General features: G+C 40.3%; 1 protein-coding gene across 10 annotated transcripts in view; it reads right to left on the minus strand.

The window, feature by feature from the left end:
- Positions 1 to 11,629: 11,629 nt before the first annotated feature.
- The window catches only part of NUP98 (nucleoporin 98 and 96 precursor), a 106,148-nt gene continuing 104,449 nt past the window's right edge, over positions 11,630 to 13,328 (minus strand). For all 10 annotated transcript variants that reach the window (XM_070274537.1, XM_070274538.1, XM_070274536.1 and 7 more), the window contains 2 exons: positions 13,160 to 13,271; positions 11,630 to 13,023 (listed from right to left, as the gene is read on the minus strand). In XM_070274537.1, the coding sequence (XP_070130638.1) occupies positions 12,806 to 13,023; positions 13,160 to 13,271 (330 nt within the window). In that variant the 3' untranslated portion in view covers positions 11,630 to 12,805. The remainder of the gene's footprint in view (positions 13,024 to 13,159; positions 13,272 to 13,328) is intronic.

Here is a 13,328-nt window from a genome sequence, read left to right on the forward strand (position 1 = left end):
CCACCCCCCGCCAGGAACAGGCCCAAAGCCTGCGAGGCCAGGCCTGGTTTACTGAGCTTCCTACCTGGAAGGAATGGAAGCAGAAGCAGAAGTCCCAGCCTGGAGACTGAGAAGCTGAGGCTGAGGCGCGGGCTCTGGGGCCCCATGGCCCTGCCACAATAAGAGGTGAGGCAAGTCTCTGGGTGTGAACCTCCTGGCCCGACTGAGGGCAACATCAAGCCCTGCTCGCAAGGATGGTGTGGACAATACCTGAAAGTCAGAAGTAAGGCTAAGAATTCTGCTGGATCCAACTACCCTCTGGGGAGCTCTTGTGACTCTTCCAGTTTTCTGACCTCCTATTGGTACTTGCCCATGGAATTTAGGATTTGGTCCTTGGCATCTGCTGTTGCCCCGTCTCTGCTGGTCCTTGCCTCTTCCGGCCTCTGCCTCTGCCCTTTTCTCTGCCCCCCACCTCCCTTCACCTCTCACTCAGCCTCTCCATCTCTGGTCCTTCTGTCTCTTCCTCTGAACTCTTTTTGGTTTCTCCTTGCTTCCCTGACCCTGATCTTCCTCTTCCCGCTCTCTCTTTCTTTCTCCTCTTCTATTTTAGCCCCCTGGCTTCCTCCCTCCGTTCCCCATACCCGGGCTCTGGATGAGCCTGGTGCGTTCTCGGCAGGACAGGGGCAGGGACTGCATCAGCCCTGAGCCCTCTGAGGCACAGGACAGCAGGTCCCTCCCCTTTGCCCTTCTCATTAGCCTAATTACAAAGTTGGGACACCTATGCCCAAGGGAACAGTGCAACTGAAACTGACACCTCAGGCCACTGGGACCTGAATTATTTAAATTCTGTAAGGCAGCACCCAGACTCAGCTCAGGCCCAGGCTAGGGGTTGGAGGGTGCAGAGATGCTGGAGTCAGGATCTGCAGGAGACTGGGGCTGAAGGGTGTGAGGGACCAGGGCCTCTGGCTGGTAACTGTCCTCCCAGCTCTGTCACCATTGCTGAATTCTGGCGGCTCCCTTTAGACCTTCAGCTCTGTCCCCAGTGAGAGACTGAATACATCTGGGCAGGCTAGGTGCTCTGTGCCCAGCAAGCTCTCGCCTCCTGGTGGGAGTGGTGCTGAGCCTCAGGCTGCTCCAGGTGGCCCCACAAAGCAGGAGATGCAGCTCACATCCTCTCTTCTGAGTCCCCACAGCCATCCCAATCCAAGCCTCAAGGTTCTCCCCGTGCCCAGACACCACGGGCAGTAGCGGGTAGCAGGGAAAACACAGGCTTTAGAGTCACTTTCAGCTCTGTCTTGTGAGCTGTCTGACCGGGACAAGATCCTGAAACTCTCTGGGTTTCAGTTTTCTCAAATAGAATGATGGGATTAACAGTACTCGATGCGAAAGTTGTCATAAAGATGAAATGAGACAACTTGATCATGCAAGGCAAGTGCCTAGTACATTGCCTGATGCACAGTACATTCCCAACAGTGTTTGCACTATAATCCCAGTGAGTTAGTCAGGATATCTTTAGGAACACACACTTAGATTCACAAGCCCTCAGCCCCTGGCAACCACCATTCTACTTTCTGTCACTATGATTTTGACTAAGTACCTCATACAAGTGAAATCATACAGCGTTTGTCTTTTTTGTGACAGGCTTATTTCTCTTTGCATAATGTCCTCAAGGTTCATCAAACTGTAGCATGTGTCAGAATTTCCTTCCTTTTTTCACATTGAATAATATTCTATTGTGTGTATATACCACATTTTTCTTATCCAGTCATGCCTCGATGGACACTTGGGTTGCTTCCACATTTTAACTGTTGCGAATGATGCTGCTGTGAACATGAGCATAAACTATCTCTTCAAGATTCTGCTTTCAGTTCTTTGGGGTATATACCCAAAAGTAGAATTGCTGGATCATGTGGTAATTCTATTTTTAACTTTTTGGGGAATCGCCACACTGTTTTCCACGGTAGCTATACCATTTTACATTCCACCTCTGGTGTGCAAGGGTTCCAGTTTCTCCACATCCTCACCAACGTTTATTTTTTGTTTTTTGGTAGTAGCCATCCTAATGGATGTGAGGTGGTATCTTGTGGTTTTGATTGGCATTTCCCTAATGATTAGTGATAATGAACTTCTTCTCATGTGCTTATTGGCCATTTGTATATCTTCTTTGAAGAAATGTCTATTCAAGTCTTTTGTCCATTGTTTCATTGGGTTGTTTCTTTTTTTGTTGTTGAGTTCTCGGAGTTCTCTGTATATTCTGGATATTAATCCCTTTTCAGATATATGATTTGCAAATGTTTTCTCCCATCTCATGGGTTGACTTTTTACTCAATTGATAGTGTCGTTTAATGAACAAAATTTAAGAATATTTATGAAGTCCACTTTGTCTAGTTTCTCTTTTATTGCCTATGCCTTTGGTGTCATATCTAAGAAATCATTGCCAAACCCAATGTTGTGAAGCTTTTGCCCTATATTTTAAGAGTTTTATAGTTTTAGGTCTTACATTTATCTTTGATCTTACATTGATCTTTGATCAATTGACTTAATTTTTGTATATGGTTTAGATAAGGGTCCAACTTCTTTTCTTTGCATGTGGATATCCAATTTTCCAAGCACCATTGAAAAGACTGTCGTTTCCCCCATTGAATGTTCTTGGCATCCTTGTCAAAGATCATTTGACCATATATGCAAGGGTTTCTTCCTGGGCTCTGTAGTCTATCCCATTGGTCTGTTTGTCTGTATTTATGCCAGTACTGCACTGTTTTGATTACTGTAGCTTTGTAGTAAGTTTTGAAATAAGGAAATGTAAGTCTTCCAGCTTTGTTCCTCTTTTTCAAGATTTTTTTGGTTATTCAGGGTTCCTTGAGATTCCATATGAATTTTAGGATAGATTTTTCTGTTTCTGCAAGAACTGTCACTGGGATTTTGATAGGAAATGCATTAAATCTGTAGATCACTTTGGATAGTATGGACATCTTAATAATAATCTTCCAATTCATGAACATGGGGTGTCTTTCCATTTGTGCCTATTTAGCTTCTTTCAGCAATGTTTTGTAGTTTTCATAAAATTTGGTGTACAAGTCCTTTGCCTCCTTGGCTCAGTTTATTCCAAGAATTTTATTTATTTTTTGATGCTTTTGTAAATGGAATTGTTTTCTTAATTTCTTTTTTGGATTGTTTATTGTTAATGTATAGAAAAGCAACTGATTTTTGTGTGTTGATTTTGTATCCTGCTACTTTGCTGAAATCATCTATTAGTTCTAGCAGTGGTTTTCTCTTTGTGTGTGTGTGTGTGTATGTGTTATCTTCAGGGTTTTCTACTTATAAGTTCATATCATCTGCAAACAGAGGTAATTTTACTTCTTCCCTTCCAATTTGGATGTCTTTTATTTGTCTTCCTTGCCTAATTGCTCTGGCTAGAACTTCCAGCACTTTGTTGAATAGATGTGGTGAAAGCAGACGTCATTGCCTTGTTCCTGATTTTAGAGGAAAAGTTTTCACTCTTTCACCATTGAGTATGATGTTAGTTATGGATTTTTCATATATGACTTTTATTACAATGAGGTAGTTTCCTTCTATTTGTAGTTTGTTGTGTGTCTTTATCATGAAAGGGTGTTGAGTTTTGTCAAGTGCTTTTTCTGCATCAATTGAGATAATTGTGTGTTTTTCCCCCCTTCATTCTGTTGATGTGGTGTATTACATTGATCAATTTTTGTATGTTGAGCCATTCTTGAATTCCAGGAATAGATCCCACTTGTTGATTTGTCTGTAATCCTGTTACTATGCTGCTGAATTTGGTCTGCTAGTATTTTGTTGGGGATTTTTCCTCTTTTTGCTTGAGGAAGATTGTTGCGGTGCTAACGTCTGTGCTAGTCGTCCTCTATTTTGTATGTGGGATGCCACCACAGCATGGCTTAATGAGTGGTGTGTCCATGGTTGGGATCTGAACCTGTGTACCCCAAGCTGCTGAAGTGGAAAGCACAAACTTAACCACTATGCCACTGGGCCAGCCCCGCTTATAATCCTTTTTATTTCTGTAGATTTGTTAGTAAGGTCCCCACTTTCATTTCTGATTTTAGTGATATGATTTTTCTCTCTCTTGTTTTAGTCCATCTAGTTTAAAGGTTTGTCAATTTTGTTGATCTTTTCAAAGAACCAACTTTTGGTTTCATTGATTTTCTCTATTTTTATACTCTCTATTTCATTTATCTCTCTGCTCTAATCTTCATAATTTCCTTCCTTCTGCTAGCTCTGGGTTTAGTTTGTTTTTCTTTTTCTAGTTCCTTAAGTTGTAAAGTTAGGTTTTTGATGTGAGATCATTCTTGTTTTTTTAATTTTATTTTTATTCTTTTTTAGGTATGCTTTTTGGTGAGGAAGATTGGCCCTGAGCTAACATCTGTTGCCATCTTCCTCTTCTTTTTTTTTCTCCCTGAAGCCCCAGTACATAGTTGTGTCATTCTCATTCTTCTATGTGGGATGCCGCCACAGCATGGCTTGACAAGCGGTATGTAGGTCCGCACCCAGGATCTGAACCAGTGAACCTCAGGCTGCTGAAGTGGAGCACACAAACTCAACCATTTGGCCATGGGGCCAGCCCCAGATCATTCTTGTTTCTTTCTTTCTTTTTTTTTTTTTTAAAGATTGGCACCAGGGCTAACAACTGTTGCCAAGCTTTTTTTTTCTTTTCTGCTTTATCTCCCCAAATCCCCCCGGTACACAGTTGTATATCTTAGTTGCAGGTCCTTCTAGCTGTGGGATGTGGGATGCCGCCTCAACGTGGCCTGACGAGTGATGCCATGTCCATGCCCAGGATCCAAACCCTGGGCCGCCACAGCAGAGCACGCGAACTTAACCACTCGGCCACGGAGCCGGCCCCTCTTGTTTCTTAATGTAAGCATTTATAGCTATAAATTTCACCCTTAATACTGCTTTTGCTATGTCCCATACATTTTGATATGTTGTGTTTTTGTATTCATTCGTCTTTAAGTATTTTCTAGTTTTCCTTGTGATTTCTTCTTTGATCCATTGGTTAAGAGAGTATTGTTTAATTTCCACAAATTTGTGAATTTTCAAGTTTTTCTTCTGTCGTTGATTTTTAACTTCATTTCTTTGTGGTCAGAGACAATATTTTATATGACATCTGTCTTTTAAATTTTATTGAGACCTAATTTGTAGCCTAACGTATGGGCAAGTTGGAGAATGTCCCGTGTGCACTGGGGAAGAATGTGTATGCTGTTGTTGTCGGGTAGTGTTTTGTTTGTATCTATGAGATCTAGTTAGTTTATTGTGTTAAGTCTTCTCTTTCCTTTATCTTTTTTCCGGTTGTTCTATCCATTATTGAGTGGAGTATTGCAGTCTCCAACTATTATTGTACTGCTGTCATCAATTCTGTCCATTTTTGCTTCCATATATTTTGCTAGTCTCTCCTTAGGTGTGTAAATGTTTATAATTGTTATATATTCTTGCTGTATTGAACCTTTTATTAATATATTAATATCCTTGTTTCTTGTAACTTTGTTTGATTTAAATTCTATTTTGTCTGATATTCATAGAGCCGCTCCTGCTCTCTTTAGGTTACTGTTTACATGGAGTATCTTTTTCCATCCTTTCACTTTCAAAATATTTGTCTCTTTGGATCTGAAGTGAGTCTCTCATAGACAGTACAGTTGGATTATATGTTTTTACCCATTCTGCCAAACTCTGTCTTTTGATTGGGGAGTTTAATCCATTTAAAGTAATTACTCATCAGGAGGGACTTACTTCTGTCATTTTGTTATTTGTTTTCTATACGCCTTATAGCTTTTTTGTCCCTCATTTCCTGAATTACCCTCTTGTTTTCAGTTTAGTTGATTTTTTTGTAGTGAGATGTTTAAATTTCTTTCTCATTTCCTTTTGTACATATTCTATAGCTATTTGCTTTGTGGTTACTATGAGGATTACATATATCCTAAAGTTATAACACTCTAATTTGAATGTTTTATACCAACTTAACTTCAACAACATACAAAACCTTTACAGCTCTGTCTCCACCCCTTTCAGTTGTTAATGCTACAAAATTATATCTTTCTACATTATGTGCCTCAAGGCATAACTAGTAATTCTTTTAAATGCTTTAGTCTCTTCTATTATGTAGAAAACCAGTTTGGAGTTACAAACCAAAGTTACAATAATATTAGCTTTTAGACTAGTAATTTAAAATATATATATTGGTCTCTTAAATTATGTAGAAAACAAAAAGTGGAGTTACAAACCATTATTGTAAGTTAGTTTTTATAATTGCATGTGGATTCACCTTTATTGAGATCTTTATTTCTTCATACAGCTTCAAGTTACTGTCTAGTGTCTTTTGACTTCATCCTGCAGGTCTCCCTTGAGCATTTCTTGCAGACCAGGTCTAGTTGTAACAAACTCCCTCAGCTTTTGTTTATTTGGGAATGTCAGTTTCTCCCTCACTCTTGAAGGATGGTTTTGCTGGACATAGCATTCTTGGTTGACAGTTTTTTCTTTTGAACACTGACTATATCAGCCTCCTGCCTTCTGGCCTTCAAAGTTTCTGATGAGAAATCTGATGATCATATTGAGGAATGCTTGTATGTGACAAGTTGCTTCTCTCTTACTACTTTCAGATTCTTTATCTTTGGCTCTTGAAATTTGATTCTGTGTCTCAGTGTAGGTCTGTGAGTTCACCTTTCTTAGAATTTGTTGAGCTTCTTGGAAATTTACATTCATGTCTTTCATCAAATTTGAGAAGCTTTCAGTCATCATTTCTTCAAATAGTCTCTCTGCCCCTTTCTATCTTTCTCCTCCATCTGGGACTCCCACAGCGTGATGTTGGTCCACTTGATGGTGTCCCACATGTCCCTTAGGCTCTGTTCACTTTTCATCAATCTTTTTTCTTTCTCTTCCTCAGACTCAATAATTTCCGTTGTCCTATCTCCAAGTTCATTGATTCTTTTTTTTTTTTTGAGATTATCCCTGAGCTAACATCTGCCACCAATCCTCCTCTTTTTTCTCAGGAAGACTGGCCCTGAGCTAACGTCCATGCCCATCTTCCTCTACTTTATACGTGGGACGCCTACCACAGCATGGCTTGCCAAGCGGTGGCATGTCCACACCCAGGATCCAAACCGGCAAACCCCACGCCGCTGAAGTGGAACGTGTGCACTTAAATGCTGTGCCACTGGGCCGGCCCCTGATTCTTTTGTCTGCTCAACTCTGCCTATGAGTCCCTTCAGTGAATTTTTTGTTTTAGTGATTGCACTTTTCAGATCCAGAATCTTTTAGTTTCTTTTGAGGTTTTTTATCTCTTTATTGATATTTCCATTTTGTTTATCCATTGTCTTCTTGACTTGCTCCACATCTTCCTTTAGTTCTTGGAGCATCATTCAGATAGTTGTTTTAAAGTCTTTGTCTAGTAGATCTGCCATCAGGTCTTTTTCAGGAAGTTTCTGTTGATTTTTCTCCTTTCAAATGGCCATATTTTCCTGTTTCTTTGTATGTCCTGTGATTTCTTGTTTAAAACTGGACATTCGAATATGATAATGTGGTGTCTCTGGAAATCAGATTTTTCCCTTTCCCCAGGGTTTGTTGTTTTTGTTATTTATTATTTTAATGATTGTCGGTTGTCTCTGTACCATGGATCAGCCTGAGGTGTAACCTTAAGGTCTTATTAGGTCTCTTCTGAGCCTTTCTCTGGGCATGTTTGGTCACTTTCTAACTTTCCCCGTATATGCAGTTGCTTTTGAATGTCCTAGACTTTAATGTCTGGTTCCCAAAGGGGGAAAAAGAGAAAAATGGAGGAAATACTTGCAAAACACATACATACCCAATAAAGAACTTGTATATATAGAGAACCTTCAAAACACAACTATAAGAAAACAACCTAATTTAAAGAAAGGCAAAAGATCTGAACAGACACCGCACCAAAGAAGACATATAGGTGGCATTAGGTGATTAATGGCTAAACAAAACGTGGACTAGCCATACAATGGAATATTTAGCCACAAGAAGAGATGAAGTACTTTCACATGCTACAACATGGATAAACCTTGAAAGCACAATGCTCAGACAGACATCAAATTCCACATATTGTATGATTTCATTTATATGAAATGTCCAGAATAGGCAAATCCAGAGACAGAGAGTAGGTTGTTGGTTCCCAGGGCATGGGAGTGGAGGGAAATGGGGTCTAACTGCTAAGATACAGGGTTCACTTTTTTCTGAAAAGAAATGTTTTAGAATTAGAGGTATAGGTTGCACAACAATGGTGAATATACTAAAAACCACTGTAGTGTACACTTTAAAATGGTGAATTTCATGTTATGTAAAGTACATCTCAATTTTTAAAATGCCACAAAAATTTTTAAACAGGTCAATAGATATTTCTTAAAAAAAAAAAAAAAAGAGGGGCCAGGCAGTTGCATAGTGGTTAAGTTCACCAGCTCTGCTTCAGCAGCCTGGTGTTCATGGGTTTGGATCCCAGGCATGGACCTGCACACCGCTCATCAAGCCATGTAGTGGCAGTGTTCCACATATATAGTAGAGGAAGACTGACACAAATCTTAGCTCAGGGCCAGTCTTCCTCACCAAAAAGAAAAAAAAAAATGTGAGTGGACAATAAGCACAAAAAAGATGTGCAACATCATTAGTCATTGGGGAAGTGCAAATTAAAACTACAATTAGCTACCACTTCACACTCACTAGGATGACTGTAATAAAAACAATGGACAAGAACAAGTGGTGAGAATGTGGAGAAATCAGAACCCTTATACATTGTTGGTGTGAATGTAAAATGGTGCAGCTGCTTTGGACAATAATTTGGTGTAGAGTTACCATATGACCCAGCCAATTCCACTTCCAGGTATATACCCAAGAGATCTGAAAAATATGTCCAGACAAAAATTTGTACACAGGGGCTGGCCCAGTGGTGCAGCAGTTAAGTGCACATGTTCTGCTTTGGCAGCCCGGGGTTTGCCCATTCAGATCCCAGGTGCGGACATGGCACCGCTTGGCAAAGCATGCTGTGGTAGGCGTCCCACATATAAAGTAGAGGAAGATGGCCATGGATGTTAGCTCATGGTGTCTTCCTCAGCAAAAAAAAGAGGAGGATTCCCAGCAGATGTTAGCTCAGGGCTAATCTTCCTCAAAAAAACCAAAAACCAAAAGAATTTGTACACGAATGTTCATGGTAGCATTATTCATAATAGCCACAAGGTAGAATCAATTCAAATGTCACTAAACTGATGAATGTATACAATAAAATGTATAAATAAAATAAAATATCCATACAACAGAATATTATATGGCCATAAAAAAGACTGAAGTATTGGTACATGCTACAACATAGGTGAACCTTGAAAACACACTATGAAACCAGTCACAAAAGGTCACATATTGTGATTCTACTTATATGAAATGTCCAGAATAGGCAAATCTATAGAGACAGGAAGTAGATTAGTAGTTGTATAGGGCTGGAAAGATTGGGGAATGATGGCTAAAGGCTACAGGGTTTCTTTTTTGCGATGATGAAAATGTATTTTTATTTCCATTTTACAAATGAGGCACAGGAATAACTTACTCAAGATTCCATAGCATATACCAATGGACCTGGGATTTGAACATAGATAGTTGGGGTAAAGAGTCCATTCCTTTCTATACTACAACTATACTGCATCTTTTAAAAATAAAATATAAGTATGTGTAATGTGATTTCCAGAAATAAGAATATTTGAAAAGTGTAATGAAAGAACAAGAGGACTATCAAAAATTAGCAGGTAGATTTAAAAAGTAACCACATAACTAACTGAAGTTAATAATATTAAAATTAACAGATTAGACACAGATGAAGAGAACTAGTGAATTTTAAGAAAGATCTGAAGAAATTACCTAAATACAATCCAGGGAGACAAAATGAAAGAAATTAGATTAGGAAACAGAAGAGAGAATGTGAAGGTTAAACATATATTAAATCAGAATCTCAGAAAGAGAAAATAGAATGGGGAGCGTCAGTATTCAAGATATAATGGCTGCGAGGGGAAAGAGAGAACAAAAAACAGGGAACAAACAGAAAACAAATAATAAAATGTTAAGCCTAAACTAAAACTTACCAATGTTTACGTTAAATGTAAATGGCCTAAACAAACCAATTAAACAGCAGAGGTCTGTAATATACTTTGTGTGTGTGTGTGTGTGTGAAGAAGACTAGCTCTTAGCTAACATCTGTTGCCAATCTTCCTCTATTTTGCTTGAGGAAGATTGTCACTGAGCTAACATGGGTACCAATCTTCTGGTTTTTGTATGTGGGATGCCGCCACAGCATGGCTTGATGAGCAGTGTGTAGGTCCACGCCCAGGATCTGAACCCAGGAACCCCAGGCCACGAAAGCAGAGCATGTGGACCTAACCACTATGCCACTGGGCTGGCCCGTAAAGATACTTTTAAGAGAATGAAAAGACAGCACTAGAGTCTGGGACAAAATATTTACAAGTTATGTATTCAACAAAGAATTTGTATCCAGAATACATAACCACATCAAATTTTTAAATGAGCAAAAAATTTAAAAAAGAAAAAAAAAACCATCACCAACTACACACAGAAAAGAAAAAAGTGGTTAAAGTACCTGGATAGCCACTTAATCAAAGAAGAGATAAGGACTGCAAATAAACACATGAAAAGTAGTCAACATAATTATTTATGACAGAAATTAAAATTTCAGTGAGATACTACTACATATTTATTAGCATAGCTAAAATAAAAAATACTAACAGTACCAAGTGCTGGAGAGGTTGTGAAGCTACTGTAACTTTCATACATTGATTGTGGGAATACAAAATGGTACAGCCACACTGGAAAATGGTTTGGCAGTTTCTTGTAATGCTGTACATACACTTACCATATGGCCCAGGAATCTCATGCCTAAAGAAGTAACAACTTTTATGGTCACACAAAAACTCATGCATGAATGTTTATAAGCAGCTCAATACATAACTGCCAAAACTGTAAACAAACAGAATGTCCTTCAATGAGTGAATGGATAAACAAATGGTGGCACATCCAGACAATGGAATATTTTATTATTCAGCGCTAAGAAGAAATGAGCTATCGGGCCAGTCTGGTGGCGGCATAGTGGTTAAGTTCATGTGCTCTGCTTCAGTAGCCCGGGATTTGAGGCTCAGATCGCAGGCACGGACCTACACACAGCTCATCAAGCTATGCTGTGGAGGTGTCCCACATACAGAATGGAGGAAGACTGGCACAGATGTTAGCGACAATCTTCCTCAAGCAAAAAGAGGAAGACTGGCAACAGATGTTAGCTCAGGGCCAATCTTCCTCACAAAAAATTAATTTAAAAAAAAAAGATGAGCTATTAATCTATGAAAAAATACGGAGGGGCCTTAAATGAATACCGATAAGTGAAAGAAGCCAATCTGGGAACCCAAGTGAATAAATATATGTAAGGCATTCAGGATTAATCAATAATCTCAACTCTTTCACCCCTAAATTGGCTCTTATAAATCTAGCCTTTGATCTGTATCCCAGTTTAGCACCAAATTGTTCTCTCTTTAACCCATGGCCCATCTCCCTTTAGATTGCAAATCAAAAAAGTCCACCATAAAGCTCTTTGGGGCAAGAAAGGGAAAGGCAATACCAGGAATGCTATAAACATTTCATTTTATTTATTTTTTTTAAGAAAGTAGCTTCAGAAAAAGAGGAAAATAATCTAGATCATTTATTTATATATATATATATACTTTTTAATAAAAACCTTTACATAATCTTCATGCATAAAGACCCAGGGATGGCCATGTTGTCTGTGACAGCCCTAACACCAGATGTCTCAGGCTGTTACCCAGGGCTCCGCATACTGGCAGCAGTGTAATGAAGGCCCTCTGCCTGCCCCTACAGCCCAGCTCCTTGCCTGCCTCAGTGATGGTTTTACCTTCTGGGACTGTAGACAGACGGTGAGAAATGCTTTGGGCTAGAAAGGATCAGGGAGGGCTATGCAACCTGTCACGTTTTATCCAAACTCTTCAAGCAAATCCAGACAGGAGGCTTAGAAAGATGACTGAAAACCAGGGACCATACTGAATTCCGAGAGCTTCCCAGAAACATGAGATCTGTGACCAACGGCTCTAGCACACGGTAATAGGGAAGGTCTGGTGTTAATGGAACATTCAAGGCAGGAACAAACAAGCCTGGAAGATCCAGCTCTCTATGGGAGGAACTCACTTTTACCCTAAATGAGTCAGAAAGACCCTGTTCTGGTTCCTAACTCAGTCCAACCCTCTTTTGACTCTAAAACTCAGTGTTAACTAATCAACCAACTTACGAGACAAATTCTCCTTCCTTCTGTATAGTTCATCTGTTAAGGAAGGACAGTCCTAGATCAACACATTTGTCCCATCACCTGTCCCATTCCTTCTAAAGAGTCCTAGTACAGAAGGGCTAGGGCAGGAGTAGGGTAGCAGGTTGGCACGGAGGGTCACAAGATCCAGAGTGGCTGACAGTGGAAGACGATTCCCTGGTTCTTTGGGGGGATTCTGTCAATGGTGCTTTATTGACCATTTTTAAAAAGAAAATGAAATGAATGGCCTTGAGGATGGTAAAAAGAAATTTGGCTCCTTTTTTGGGTTCCAAAAGCCCTTACACTATGTTCAGTATTATGAAAAGCCCTGAACAAGTGGAGGATGCTGCTTGTGGCAGCAGGAAGGAAGGGTGGATTTCACAGTCAACCCAAAGAATGGCAAACACTGCCAATCAACTCAATGCAGGGGACCTCTGTGTGGTGAGTGTGAATGAGCATGTGAGTGTGGTGGGAGGAGCCCAAGGCTCACTGGCTCCCAACAGTCAGTTCTCGCAGGTAGGACTGTGTGAGGCTGCGCAGTTCCTCCAAGGCATAGTCCTCAGGCATGGGAAGCCGGCCAATGTGGGGAGCCAACAGGCGCAAAGGAACTCGCTGAGGATCTGGTGTTGAGTCAGATGTTGTATCAGGGGCATGCTGAAGGCTCAGTACCACACGTAGTAGGTTGGCTACACGTTTGGCCATGTCTGGAGAGAAAAAGTGGAATGAGCATCAAGAATGGAAGGGTGGGAATAGGGGGCAATGGGGCAGCGTGGGGTATGTGTAATAATCATAAAGACAGGAAGCAAGTAGGCAGGAAGTGGGGAGAGGCTAGAGGCTTACCTGATTGAGCCAGGCGGTCCTTGGCATTGTAGCACTGGATCTGCTCTATCCGGTTGCACAGAGAGGTCACTTTGGTGTGTAACTGCTCCAGCTCATAACCTGTGCAATCCACCTACCAAGAAGCAGAGAAACCAATCAGGCCAAGAGGAGCTCCTGTCACCTTAATTGT

Source organism: Equus caballus, chromosome 7, assembly GCF_041296265.1.
Source record: "Equus caballus isolate H_3958 breed thoroughbred chromosome 7, TB-T2T, whole genome shotgun sequence".
NCBI lineage: Eukaryota > Metazoa > Chordata > Mammalia > Perissodactyla > Equidae > Equus > Equus caballus.